Source organism: Botrytis deweyae, assembly GCF_014898535.1.
Source record: "Botrytis deweyae strain B1 chromosome Unknown BDEW_019, whole genome shotgun sequence".
In the NCBI taxonomy this organism is placed as follows: Eukaryota; Fungi; Ascomycota; class Leotiomycetes; order Helotiales; family Sclerotiniaceae; genus Botrytis; species Botrytis deweyae.
In genome coordinates this window covers 738,496-753,143 of record NW_024066226.1, presented here as the reverse complement: position 1 = coordinate 753,143, position 14,648 = coordinate 738,496, and the positions used below count along the sequence as shown (strand labels likewise).

At 39.2% G+C, this 14,648-nt stretch overlaps 4 protein-coding genes across 4 annotated transcripts; 1 reads left to right on the top strand and 3 right to left on the bottom strand.

Moving 5' to 3' along the window:
- Positions 1–1,208: 1,208 nt before the first annotated feature.
- On the bottom strand, positions 1,209–2,873 carry EAE98_007942 (uncharacterized protein; the record flags this gene model as incomplete). The annotated part of the gene is made up of 1 exon (XM_038955565.1): positions 1,209–2,873. The coding sequence occupies one exon, from the start codon at positions 2,871–2,873 to the stop codon at positions 1,209–1,211; it is 1,665 nt and encodes a 554-aa protein (XP_038808294.1).
- Positions 2,874–4,046: 1,173 nt separating this feature from the next.
- Positions 4,047–6,386, top strand: EAE98_007941 (uncharacterized protein; the record flags this gene model as incomplete). The annotated part of the gene is made up of 1 exon (XM_038955564.1): positions 4,047–6,386. The coding sequence occupies one exon, from the start codon at positions 4,047–4,049 to the stop codon at positions 6,384–6,386; it is 2,340 nt and encodes a 779-aa protein (XP_038808293.1).
- A 3,608-nt stretch (positions 6,387–9,994) lies between these two features.
- Positions 9,995–12,118, bottom strand: EAE98_007940 (uncharacterized protein). The gene is made up of 3 exons (XM_038955563.1): positions 11,669–12,118; positions 10,774–11,598; positions 9,995–10,723 (listed from the first exon to the last, which is right to left on the bottom strand). Exons 1-3 carry the CDS (start codon positions 11,695–11,697, stop codon positions 10,558–10,560), a joined length of 1,020 nt encoding a protein of 339 aa, XP_038808292.1. The 5' UTR covers positions 11,698–12,118; the 3' UTR covers positions 9,995–10,557.
- An 849-nt stretch (positions 12,119–12,967) lies between these two features.
- EAE98_007939 (uncharacterized protein) lies at positions 12,968–14,374 on the bottom strand (the record flags this gene model as incomplete). The annotated part of the gene is made up of 1 exon (XM_038955562.1): positions 12,968–14,374. The coding sequence occupies one exon, from the start codon at positions 14,372–14,374 to the stop codon at positions 12,968–12,970; it is 1,407 nt and encodes a 468-aa protein (XP_038808291.1).
- Between the last annotated feature and the right edge of the window lie 274 nt (positions 14,375–14,648).

Here is a 14,648-nt window from a genome sequence, read left to right as displayed (position 1 = left end):
TAATATATAATAATATTTAATAACTAGTATAATACTATATAATAACTAATAATAATATATCATAATATATACTATAATATATATATATATAATAATATATAATAATATATAATAATATATAATTATATATAATATAATATAATAATATATAATAATAGATAATAATATATAATATATATCATAATATAATAATATATATAATATATAATATATTAAATGATTAGATTTATCTATTTATTTATTTATCTATTTATCTATTTATTTATTTATTTATTTATTTATCTATTATCTATTTATCTAATTACTATTATTTATCTTACATCTATTAAATCCCAAATCCCAAATCTCAATAATACTTCAAGTTTAATACTAAGCATCAAGCACTACATCCAACTCAGACTATAAATTGAAAAAGATAAGATGAGATAAATTCGTTTCGTAACTTCTTAACTTCTTGACATTCCGATATCATGAATATCTTTACAGATATACAGATATACAGATATACAGATATACAGATATACAGATATACAGATATACAGATATACAGATATACAGATATACAGATATACAGAATCTTGAATCTTAAATCTTGAATCTAGTAATCCTAATCATCAGGATTCGATTCGAATCCCACGAAACAAGAATCAAAAATCCATCGTTCTCAAGAGTAAAGTCAGTCGGTCTAAGAACATTTTACAATTTCTAGTTTAGTTGGGTTAGTAAATTATTCAAATCGATATCAATACCTAGGTATCAACAATCATATCAGGATTCAGTATTAACATATATATATACAAATTCATATTCATCCACAAACAAGCATCAAGTTGTGCAAGGGTAGAGAAAATAATGATAAGTAGAATTTCATATATATAATACGACAGCCACCATATCCTATCCTATCGAGAGAGTGAGTGAGGTATTCCCAATTAATACATTCAAACATTACTAGAACCAGACATCCAATCCCATCCCATCCCATCCCATCCCATCCCATCCCATCCCATCCCATCCCATCCCATCCCATCCCATCCCATCCCATCCCATCCCATCCCATCCCATCCCATCCCATCCCATCCCATCCCATTCCATACAAAACCGCAGCGCCTCTCATCAATACTCCGCAGAGCTATCTCCACCAGGATCCAAATCCATAACTAAATCTACAAACTTCCAAATATCTCAACATCATACTCGTTCTCTCTTCATAAAAGCAAACTTGCTTTCCATTCTGCTAACCCCTTCATTGTCCCAATATACTCAATATAGGCATCGGGTCTAACACAAACGTAACCGGGTTCATTTACAAACCCATACCTCTCATGTAGAATACCTGCTTCATCATAAATCCCTTCTCCTCCTTTTTTCTCTCCACCCACGATCCTATGGATCCTCAACCAACTTTGTTCCTTTTCCGGAAAGTCTGTTCCAACCGTCTCTAACAAATCCTGTGCATCCATTGACTCTCTCCCCAATCCTGAAAAGAGCAATAAATGATGCGTTGGCCCCTTGAATAACGAGTATAGATTCGTCTGCTCTTGAGTGTCAGGTAAGACTATTTTCCCATCAGGTGCGCGATCACCTCCTCTTCTGGGGCCGTAATATGCACTTGCAGTTCTACAAATCGACGAATGTCGATATCGTATTCCCAGTTGAGTGATGAATCGATATCTCCTAGCGCGATTTGCACCCTTTTTGAAAGCAATCGGGGCCATCCACGGGAAGAGAGTGTTGCGTAGATAGAGATAAACGGGATTGGTTGTGGCCATGAATTCGAAGACCTGGTCTGTACCCTTCAAGAGATTGACGCCCACACGACGTCGTTCAATACTGTAGGAGTCGAGAAAACTTTCTTTCCTTTGGTTTCGAAGAACAGCGCCGAGTTTCCAGCCGAGATTGACGGCATCCTGGATACCTGTGTTCATCCCCTGACCACCAGCCGGCGAATGGATATGCGCTGCATCTCCAGCGATGAATATACGACCATTGCGAAAGGAATCGGCAAGCCTGTGATGGAGTTTAAATCTTGTAATCCATATAGGAGGATCCTCGAGTTCAATGTCCCCCCTAGCAAGTCTTTTGAAAGCTTCTTCAAATTCTTTAAGAGTAGGTACATCATCTTTAGCCTCTCCGTAAGTCGATTCATCTTTCTTAAAATTAGGAACACTTAATACAAGTCGGTGTACTCCATCTTTGAGTGGTAAACACATCATGAATTCATTTCCCATGAACAACGTCAATCGATCCGAGGCATACTCCCATTTTAGCTTCACGTCTGCCAATATGAAATCCGATTGGTATGCAGAGCCTTCGAATTTCAGGTCGGCCGATTTCCGAACCATTGAATGAGATCCGTCACATCCAACAATGTATTGACAGCGAATCTCTTCCTCGTCTGATTCTTCGTAGCCATCTTGCCTTACTTGTTTAACCCGAACTGAAACACCATTATTATCCTGAACAATGGACGTGGCTTTTGTTCCCCTCTCCACTTTGCTTCCATATTCTTCTAATTGTTTTTCAAGACATGCTTCTGTCTCGCCCTGGCTGAGAAAATAAGGTCCTGAATACTCTGTGTCGAGTACACCCATGTTCTCCCGGGTGAGATCCATTTCGAATGCATTCTTCTTGTTGACGTAGAAACTTAAGCCGAGATTTTGTTTGCAGAGAGGGAGGAGATTCGATACGAGAGAGGCATGTCGGGAGAAAAGTTCCATGGAACGAGTGTGAAGGACGAGAGCGCGAGAATTGGGGGACTGGGTGAAGAGAGGATCGATTAGGATGAATGGGATTTTCTGAAGAGAAAGTTCGAGGGCCAAAGTGAGGCCGGCAGGACCTGCACCCACGATGAGGACTGCAGTTGATCGCATATTGAGATAAGGTCGATGTTTGATGCGAACCTGAGTGTGAAGGGAGAGGTATCTTGAGATCGTATAACAGATGCGGGGTTATTCCACCTTGCTTGTTTGATACTAGCTAGTTAATAGAAAACAGAGAAGAATGGAAATGAAGAGCCAAAGAGCATGTCTTGGGATATATATATTTATATCTGCCACTTCGGAACCTCTACCTACCTTTAACAATAATCCATCACATATGGAATGCTCAATAGACACAAAGGTCACACAATCGGGGTCTATTGACACCGTGTAGATGGTGCAACACATCCTACATCTAGACATGACATTGTGTGCATCCCGTACTTTCGAGACTAGAGATAAAACAAGCATCTCGCATGCTAAGATTGGCCAGTAGTATAGTCTTGATAGCTTTCTTTCTACCGCCGTCTCACTTCAGATGGCAATCGAGGAATAGACATGTCGGGAATTTTCGTTTCGATGATGCCGATGATTTTTTGCTGCATGAGGTTAACGAGCTGACATCGGTGTTGGAAGGGATGTTTAGTCCGATATTACGTGACCCCACATGCCCCTCGAGCCCCTCTCCCCTTCTCACCCCGCCGACTTAAGTCGACATAACCCTAAACATTTTCTTGCGATCTCATGTTTGAGATGACTAGCTACACTGCTACTGCATCATGATTAAGCCGTTCAAACGTTTCGATGGAATACCGCATAACTGGCATTCAGCCGATATATTCATCTCAACTTACAGATCAGCCACATTGTGACTCGAGTGTGTCAGTTGATGCGAAGATTATTTGGGAGTTTACTTTTTCTCTAATAAAGAAGGCTCGAGGGCAGAAGTTCTGCACACCACTTCAGATGTGCAGAGCTACTCTGTTCAGTGATGACAGGCCTATGTATGGAAGAAGATTAGATCTCGAACATTGGTTGGTTATTCAGGCTGGACGGAGTCTGTCTGACTCCCCAAATTTATTGGTGTATATGATTTGATTGAGATGCAATACATGTTGGCGCTAAGAGGTGTACACATATTGGCTACTTCAGCCGCTCGAAATAATAAGGGACAAGATGTTCTATGAGGTTGAGAATTGCCAAAATTATATATAGAGGCCTCAAAACATCTACGCAATGCTAGCGCAGTGCGTGTTTACCTTGAGCACCTAGTTCAATCTCATGATGAGCTCCATTTTTCCCGATCGTCTTTTGACAAATATCACCATAAAGGTTCCTAATAGCACAACTCAACATGGCAATGAGCATATATTATGCCTTCCTATTAGCAAGAACTATTGGCCTTCAGTTGCAGCTGTTATTATTTTCTTTGCCACAAATTATTTAGCCCATGCAGCGACCGTTAAATCAAGCCCTGGAGATGACTCCCTTCTTCAGGGTTGTAATGCTCTGTTGGCTTTGTTTTTTCCAATCTCTGGTCTCCTGCGCGCTCTCAACGCTATTGTTCGACTCCCGATACTGGCCCGGAATGAGCTCGAAAAGGCATGCAGAGCCGGGGCATTATGTATGGTTGTTCGAGCACCTCACTGGAAACCTAAGCCGGGACAGAAGTTTTCTGTGGGGGTAGTACTTGAGGATGATATAGGTGTGGAGGATACAGATCCCGAGGAGCAATCTGGGCACGACTCATCTCAACCCATAAAAGCAAACATGATAACATATCTTCCTTCATACGCCCGCGAACAATCATCCACGTGGATACACTTCGATTCCGTCTGGGCCAGATCGCGCGTGGATTTACGATTGTCGCGAGTACATGGTACATACGAGCTTCCAGAAGGTTATGAGTTTGCCATAGTGCCCCGCAACACCTTTTTGATTTCTCAGGTGGCTTCAGACACTCACGGAGATCCAAGGCTTAGTAGCGAGATCAGTGCTAGCTATAGTGTTCTGAAAGCAGTGGCCTCAGTTGTTCAGGTTGTCGCTGCATTCACCACGCTTCTCTCAAATCGCCCAGATCTGATTAGCCGCTGGGGATACGCATCATATCACCTTACAGTCATACCATATCTTGCCATGACTCTTGTTAACCTAATTTCAAATATGGTCTCTCCAGACTATTCTTGCTTATACATGATACGAAGCGAGACTATGGTTGAAGCAGAAAGATCGGGTGGAAGATTTGAAGGCGGAATAGCGCAAATGATTTCCCTTTTACCAAAAGATGGGATGCAAGTTGAGAATCCAGCATGGAGTGGTCTTACTAAAAAAGACATTCGAGATTTCTCCCTTAGAATTACTTCAACGGCTAGCCAGATCTATATCTTCGATATGTTCAATAATCTCCTTGATTTAATCATTGCAAGCAAGGCAAAGAAGAAGCTATCCGCCAAAGATGCCAAAATGATACATCTGGAAGTCATCTCTCAACTCGATGCTTCTACTATCCCCCCCGCAAACGAATCTGAAACGAGCGCGACGCAGGCCGACCAACCTGTAAATCCAGCTGGTAAAACCTTGCCTGATGGTGGTAATGAGAGCCCAGTACTACAAAATGGATTCTTCGTTGATGAATCCCGTACGCAGTCTAATCCGGACATCCTAGCAAGGCCAGTAGGTTCAACAGATGAGTACCAAATCCAAATTCCTCGTGCACCCAGGCGGTCATCAAGAAAAGGCCTATTATATACCATTCACCTTGCTATGGAAGATTTGTCATCTGTTCGGGGTGAGAAGACAAGGTCATTTTTCGCCATGTTGCAGAACATGAAGGTAAATAGGATGAGGCTTAAAGCCTACAAATTTGCCGACTCTTACATCAAACGGATCATGATTCTATATAATCTTGCATTGAAAGATTATGTTATTCCAATAAGTTCAGGTGACTATGCAGAGTTCACTCCAGTCCGATCGGCTACAATCTACCATCCAAATTGTCATCGATTTCTCCGCTGGGATGACTTTGCTAATTCGCCCAAAAGCAATAAAGAAGAGTCCAATGCGATCCAACTCAGAGTACTTTCACCGATCACTGATAGTGAAGAGAATTGCCTGGCCGCATCTATTTCCAATGTGCGTACGCTACTTAAACTGCCGGAAAGACCCACTACGACTACTGCATCAATCGCCGAGCTCGAAGAGCTTCTTTACTCACCGACTATAAAAAGAACAAGCGGACGAATGGGATGGGCTATACTAGTAGAAATTAGTATCGGAATTTGTGCTGTAGGTCTCTTCTTTGGGTTAATTGCGGGATTGACGGAATTTCATTCTGGCGAGAGTTCCGTAACTGAAAGAGGTATCATGATGACCTGGCTTGCTAGTGGCCTATATGGATTCTGTCTTCCCCTTCTCAGTACCCTTGAGCTTCTCAAGATCCTCTTTTTGTTTCCAATCTTTCTTTCTTTGTGTCTATTGAGTGTTCCCGACATCTATCATAACACTTATGAAATTAACCAAACGCTTATAAATGATACACAAATTGAAGCCTTTAGTTGGAAAAAGGGGATCAAAAGGGCTTTCCGAGAGTGTACTAAAATCGCGTTTGGAATATTCATGTCTTAATTTTTTGTGGCGATATCTCCAAATTTTGGTCCTGGGCCAGTAGCAGTTCTCTTGTATGTGTTTGCGTTTATTCCTCTTGGGATATTCATTCCGCCTGTTTGGGGGTTTGTGCTGGTGGGGAGAATGATTACGGAGTGGGGAGACTGTGTGAGATTATATTGATACTAGACTAATTATCCTCTCTGGTTCCTTCGAGATGTTATTAGCTGAGGACGAGTGAGGACATGAAGTTTGAACTGCACTATTTCAGACTAAAACGTTTGGCGTTTATGGAACATTGTTATGAGTGTCTCGTCAATTAGATAGCTTCTTAAACGAAGAGAATGCAATACAGATTTTCTTGTAGAAAACTTGCACGTCCAGATTGATTTGCTTGTGATATGATGGTCTTCATAGCCAGAAAGGATAAAGTATTCATACTTTTCACTTCGAATCATGGAGATCCAAGCAGTTCCAAAACCATAATTGACCTATAAAGAAGTCTTTTTCCATGACTTTTACTCGATCGATAAAAGATGGATAATATTACCCAGCATCGACAACTAACTAATTCTTGATTAATTGTCACCCAAAACAGGAATTAGTAAAACACCACATTGAAAAACGAAAATACAAAGATGTACATCATTCCAAGCATTAGAAGAAGTCAGTCATCTCAGAGTACGCTCTCTCTCTCTCTGCCCAAAACTCAAAACAACCACTGAGAAAGAAGGAGAGTAAAATGTACTTATAAAGCAAGATACAGATCCAACCCAATGATTCGATACAAGCCCCAAAAATTCAATCCCTAACATACAGGATTTAAAACACGGTTTATAACTGGAAGCTGATTGGTCGAGAAAAAGTACGGATGCCCCGTGCGCGAACATCAAAATGCTTTATATCAAATTAATCAACAAATCAAGAGTAGAGAATTCATGAAATGAGATCGAAAGGGATTCTAGGATTCTATGAATTGAGAGCTTTTTAATGATATAATTTTTGTATTAATAAGTTATAGTTAATAAGAGAAATAATTGATTAGAGAGTAAATTGAAGAGATTGAAAATTTAAAAATATTGAAGATTTTGAAGAATTGAATAAACGTTTCTGATTGGTTCGGAGGTTCGGGATTTGCGATAAGAGAGATAAGGAATTAGAAAGGGGAGGGAATTAGAAAGAGGAGGGGATTAGAAAGGGGATAGAGAGGAGGGGGGGATTAGAAAGAGGAGGGAGAGAGGGAGGGGGATTAGAAAGGGGAGGGAGAGGAGGGGGGGATTAGAAAGAGGAGGGGATTAGAAAGGGGAGGTGGATTAGAAAGGGGAGGTGGATTAGAAAGGGGATTAGAAAGGGGAGGAGAGGGATTAGAAAGGGGAGGAGAGGGATTAGAAAGAGGAGAGTAGAAAGAGGAGGGGATTAGAAAGAGGAGGAGAATGAGAGGGGGAGGGGGAGGGGATTAGAAAGAGAAGGGGATTAGATTTATAAAAAAGGATTAGATTTATAAAAAAAGAATTAGATTTATAAAAAAGAATTAGATTTATAAAAAAAAAAGAATTAGATTTATAAGAGGGAAATAGATTTATTAGACTTATTAAACTTATTAGACTTATTAGACTTATTAGACTTATTAGACTTATTAGACTTATTAGACTTATTAGATTATTAGACTTATTTTTATTAGACTTATTAGACTTATTAGACTTATTAGACTTATTAGACTTATTAGATTTATTAGATTTAGACTTAAAGACGCCTTCGGCGCCCTTATGCGAGCTAGAAGCGAGAGGCTAGCGAAATTCATTTATTATTATTATTATTATTATTATTATTATTATTATTATTATTATTATTATTATTATTATTATTATTATTATTATTATTATTATTATTATTATTATTATTATTATATTATTATTATTATTATTATTATTATTATTATTATTATTATTATTATTATTATTATTATTATTATTATTATTATTATTATTATTATTATTATTATTATTATTATTATTATTATTATTATTATTATTATTACTATTATTATTATTATTATTATTATTAAAAAGCTGCGCAGCACGAGCGTAGGCGTAGGTCCTGAGTAGCGTTAAAAATAACTACGGAGAGCGCTAGCGAAGCCGTTGTTATTTTTAGCCACGAAGGGCCGAGAAAAAGCTCGTCTGATAGAATACCATCTCAAAAGATATCCGGAATTGCGATCCTATGTTTTTCGAACCACGAACTACGAACTACGAACGTTTTCTACTCGTACTGAGATCGATGAGAGAACAAAATGCAAAACAAGCTGTACGATGTTAACGACTATCTCATTAGACTATGGAGAATTTCTCTCAGAATAAAGTTTTTACTAGTCTCGAATTAACTTGCTTCTATATACCCTTTCCTTTTATTTGGAATCTATAATAAGAGACTTGATAATTTAGAATAAATACCTAGTATTCTAATAGAATAAAATACCGACGAATACGATTTGCTTGTCTATATTCTCTCGAATATCTATATATATAAAAAAAGGGTTGCCCTATGTAAATAAGTATTCAACAGATATAATAACTACACTCGATAAGCACCAAAATATCCCTATAGCCCCCCTTTTTGTATATAAAAGGTATATAGTATTAAAAAGCCCAAACAAACATAAACATAAATCCGCATGCCGTCATGATCCCGCCGGAACCGAACCGAGCCGCTCAGTCCACCTGCCCTCTCCTTTTCTCCACCCACACAGCAAAAATCGAGTTCATCTATCCATCCCCCCTATCCATTTACACAAAAAACTCAAAAAGACACAAATTTTTGAGACAGACAAATAAGACAATTCAAAAAAAATTGAGAAAATGCAAAAAGAATTGCAACTGCCGTGAATCGAACACGAACCTCCACCTTGGAAGGGTGGAATCCTAACCATTGGACCACAGAAGCTTGGTGAGGTTGTTGTATAGATGGATGGCGTTGTTTTGATTTATGAATTATTCGACAGTGGAAGGGTGTGAGTGCATCGAATGGTGGAGACAAAGACATGACAAAATGTAAAGAGATAAGACCTCGGCTACTTCTACTTTTTCTTCTTTTCAGAAGAATATTAAGGGTTTGTTCGGATCGATTTTTTATTTTATTGATGAAATCTCTAATAATAATAAAATGATAAGGGATTTGAAATATTGATATTTGAATAAAGCTAATATATTTGAAGTAATATTGGGATATACAAAGTTGAGTTGAAAATAAAGAAATTAAATTAAAATAAAGAAGATAATGCTTTTTCTCAAATATATTAGCCCAACTAAACCTCAAAAGTTGCTGTTGATTACTATATAAGAAAATTTATTGTATTTATTATTTTAATATTATTAGATTCAATATTTTATTAGATCTACTATTATATTCAATAAATACATTTATTTGAGCTAATATATATTAAACTTAATATTACATTTAGTAAATATTATATTAGGTCTAATATGTCTAATATATTAGTCTAATATCAAATTTTTTTTTGATTCGAACGGGCCCTAATTCAAATATAATATGAATATTCAAAACGAATTATAGATACCTAGTGTTAGGAAATCACATATATATGTTTATTTTATTTCTTCTCCTTCAAATAAATAATAATAATTATAATTCACTCTTAAAATATCTCTCCAATAATACCTCCCCTTCAACTATGCATACCCAGGAGTCAGCATAGGTAAATAAGCATAATTCATAAATCCAACCCCATTATCAGAGTATTACGCAAAAGTAAGCAATATGAACTACGTCACAGCTACTGATATCCACATAAACTTCTTCTCCAAGTCCCTTGATGTTCTTTCATAGAAATGTATTTTGCTCGCCATGAGATCTACTGCGTAGTAGGTAGCACATTGAATGTAGCTACCGCAATCCTAAACTAGCAGAAGTAGAAAGAAAGGCAAGGCCAAGAAGAGTCACTGAACAAGAAACTCTTCGAAACTATGATACAGGCTCCCTTAAAATCAAAAGGTATGAAGAAGAATCAGAACCAAAATGACATTTAAGTTAAAAATCGCCACCTAAGCCAAACAAATCGTTCATTCATTTCGCTTTTACCAATTCATGCAACCCAAATACTTGTACAGTTCCTGTAAGGAAAAAGAAAACTCGTGGCCTAGGGAGCTCAATAAAATGTTGAAATAATGATTGCTTATTTCTTCTCCGAGTGTTCGGTGCCATTACGATTATTGTGATGATTGGCCGCCTTCTCCTTTCGAGCTTCGTCGATAGCAGTTCGTTGTTGTATACTAGAATCATGAGACTTCCATTCTACCTTAGTTTCAGGTGGGAATGAAAGAACGCGCTTTAATGTCTCCCTGTTCAATGGTTAGTCTATTTGTTGAGCATTTTGTAAAGGGTTAAATACCTAATTTTGAGTACCCTCCCGCCACCTGAACGGGTCCAGATACTCAAGATATCTTCTCCATTGCGCACGCTAAGTACAACCCCGCAAACTTCTTCGCTGGGGTCGAACTCATCTCCAGCCATTGCAAAGACTAAATCTTCCCAATAACGATCAGCCACACCCTTCTTGAGTCTCACAATCCATTTGCCTCCCTTTTTATTTTCATCATCCTCCCAAACTGGACGAATTCCCTTCTTAAACATGTGGTAATCGGAGACTAGTGGCAGATTCGAGGGGTGCCTCATATGATCGAAAACGTCAAACAATTCCTCCGCCGAATTGAATGCTGCCATTGGGTGTAATGTCTTTTCGTATTCAACAAATCCGTTTGACTTGGAGATTGGAGGTCTGTACCAAAATACCCAGCCATGTCGAAATTGGTGTGAAGCTGGCGCTGCAGCCGTCTTAGAATCTGTAAGGGAAGTTTTAGATGTCTTTGTTCCCAAATCTCTATAATTTTTCTCCGCAGTTGGTGTTTTGGTAGATCCTCCCACTACACTTCCAAAATCCAGCGCACCTCCACCTCCAGGAGTTTTCGGGCCCTTTGAGTTTCCAAATGATGCGAAAGCGCCTGATCCTAATCCAAAAGCGCTCGATGCGCCCGTTGTTGGAGAGGATAAGGATGAGGCCGAAGGGGACATGGAATTGAAAGGATTTTTTGTGCTGTGCGAAGAAGTGTCTCCATGTCTTCTTCCCAAGACGAATCCCCTTGCTGCGTGGTCGCCACCACCAAGAGTTGATCCATTCGTAGTTGGATTGCCTGTGGATAGCGAAAGTTTGCTGGAACTGCACCACCCTTTGGTTAGAAGCGCTCAAAGAAAAGAGACAATGCGGGAACGAAGAAGGAAATACTTACTTCGAACGGCGACTCCACAGGTTATCCATTACGAAAGGATGAATTTAAAATCTGATAACTATGCGCTTTGTGTCAAACTTCCGATGATGGCAATATTATGAGCTTCCGTTTGTGACGTTGAATAACTTTCGAGATATGCTTGTAGATAGAGAGGTACAAGCAAGTGAGGTATCGGGTGATTTTTGTTGAACAAAGTAGCAAGTTAAGGATATCGCAGAGGGCTGGATTTGGGTGTGAAGGGTTGTTGGTATTCGCAGATGGTATTCAGTTATGTGGTGAGGGTGATTCTTATTTTGGGAGGTAATATCGTATTTGTATTGTATGTGATGTGATGTGACGGGTTATTGAAGGTTTCCAGATTTACAAATTGAGGGTTTCGATAAGTTTGCAGTTTTGGGTGGGTAATGATTAAAATGATGAAAATGTAGGAACAGCCAGAAAGTCCCTATGGACTAGTATGTATGTACGCATCGCGGCAACTGAATCAATCTGAGAGCCTTAGAGCAGCGCGGGGCCTAAGTTGAATTTAGCGAACCACGCTAGTGTAAGAAATATTTTGTTTGATTTTTCTTGTCCGGTCTCTTTTTCTTTCTTCTTTAACAAACAAGACCATTAAATCAAATCATCGATAGTTTGATATTTTCACTACTCAACTGCCGATTCCGATAACTTGGTCAAGAAGAAACATATTTACCACTTCAAAACCATCGTCACGAGGGCCCCTCGTGCGGCTTCCATGACACGATGATGACCTAAAGATGGAAACATACTACACCGTCCACACTATGGATTGTTAGAAGAGATAGGATGTAATGGGCGATGACATGGAAGACGACATGGACGATGAGGGATGAATAATGATGTCAACAATAGGGTAAGCACACTTGGAATACTATGTGCATTGATTGAAATGAATGATATGAGGACAACACAACTCTGGTAATACGATTCAACCGCCATGTTCTACGGAATACATGTTTGCTGTGTTGAAGTTGAGATGACATTGGCAAAGACTGATCTTTTGGTGGAAGCTTTTAATCGTCGGGATTGTTCATGATTCTTTTCAATGCTGACCTCATGTTAAGTCTATAGTCACATAAATTACATCTCCACCTATGCTTTGTTCTTTGCTTCTCTTCACCATTTGAATGTGTTTATAAGTATCTACTAGTCGTGTAAAAGGGCGCCCGACGATGAGTGTCAATAGTACGATTGATTCACAAATTGAAGAACATGCCTTTTCTCTCAACCTTCTAATCTGATCTGTTTCTATTATTGTTCTATCAACACCTGTAAACTCTATCTCTTCGTCTCTTCGTCGCGCTTCTCAAAATCATAACCCAGCTCTTCCAGGGACTTTGCTTTCTCGCCATCTTCAATAAAACGCTTTCGTATGTCTGCATATAATTCTCTTATCCATAACTTCTCCTCATCCCAATACGCTGGCTCCTTGCTGAATCCTCCTTTGGCACTTTTCGCCCAATCGTGCAAACTGTTTATATAATTTGCGTCGTGAGGGTAACCAAAGACGTGGAAAGACGTGCCATTGCCATGTTCCTTCACCCTTTCCTGCTCCCATAAATTCATTTCTTCCTTACTAGGCAAGTCCAACTTGTTCGACCAAACTTTCGAGACTGCTGCACTTTGGACTTCAGATATTGGGAACGGGATAACTTTTTGTGCCAAGGCTGTAAATGCAAGAGTTGGATGCTGGATATCAAATAGATGTTGGTATGAGCCCACCACTCGTCGACCAGTGGTGACAACTGGTGGTTTCAACGAATTGAGGAATGGATAAGAGTAGAAGTACCCTGTGCAGTAAACTACGGCATCGATGTCCTTTTCTATCCGTCCATCATCAAACTTCACACCTCTAATGTCGGCAAGGTATTCTGAAATGGGAGGGACCTCTTCCTTCCCGTCTCCTCCCTCGCCAGAAGAAGTTCTTACTGAGTTTAATAGAGGCTTCTTACAAACCTTACTGATCTGTGTTCCAATATCCAATCCCGAGGCTCCACTTCCAACCACGATTACTTTCTTACCTACAAAGGAATCGGGCGAACGAAATATTTTGGAGTGTGATATGATGGATGGATGAGCCGATTTGAACTCCTTAATCCCCGGTACATCAGGTATAAAAGGGACAGAATAGTGACCGTTTGCAATAACAACGGCATCATAAGTCTCTTTGATCTCGTCGTTGGTGATTGTAGATCTAGAAATGATTCGCCATCGATCATGACCATTGTCTGGCTCCAACCTTATATCTTGGACTTGCTCCGAGAAGCGAATCAGATGTCTGACATCGCCAGAGTAGTGTACAAGGTATTCTTGAACGTCTTCGCGTGTAGGGAATAGCAGAGAGTCGGAGCGAAATGGCCGATCGGAGAAACGCATTAACGGCTTTGGAATGTTTGTGTGTAAACGATCATACATGGGGTTTGAGAAAATTGGAGGGTTTCCGTCCTTTGGCCAAATTGGCTTTTCAGGAGATACACTTGGCGACGTTGATGGGACGGGCACACTATCACTTATATTTGGGGTATAATTCCATACACCTCCCACCTCAGCTTGCTGCTCAATGATGTCGATCTTATCAAAGTACTGTTCCGCCAGAAGAAACTTTGCTGCGGCCAGTCCAGAGGGACCTGCACCTACAATTGCAATTCGCTTGACATTGAACGACGCTCGAAGTCTGGAGTTCATTTTGAAGATGCGAGATGATTTTGGATATCTCTTCAGGTTCACTTGTTAGACTTGTGGTAATATATATGTTGATTTAATAATTTGAACCGGAAATATATATGGATAAAAGGACATCAAAAGTTTAAGAACATTTAATATTTGTCGTATTGTAGGATAAGGAATACTTTCTCTCTACACCTACATAGAAAAAGGTTGAGAGAGTGAATTCATTTATATAAGAGCAAAGATGCGGCCGACTGTTGTTCCTTTTTATTCCAAGGTTCTTTGCGTCAGT

Coding starts and splice junctions, on each gene's coding strand:
- EAE98_007940 (XM_038955563.1), bottom strand. CDS start 11,697: ATGGATAACCTGTGGAGTCGCCGTTCGAA. Junction 11,599..11,668: donor CTGTGGAGTCGCCGTTCGAA/GTAAGTATTTCC, acceptor AGGGTGGTGCAG/TTCCAGCAAACTTTCGCTAT. Junction 10,724..10,773: donor GGGAGGGTACTCAAAATTAG/GTATTTAACCCT, acceptor ACCATTGAACAG/GGAGACATTAAAGCGCGTTC.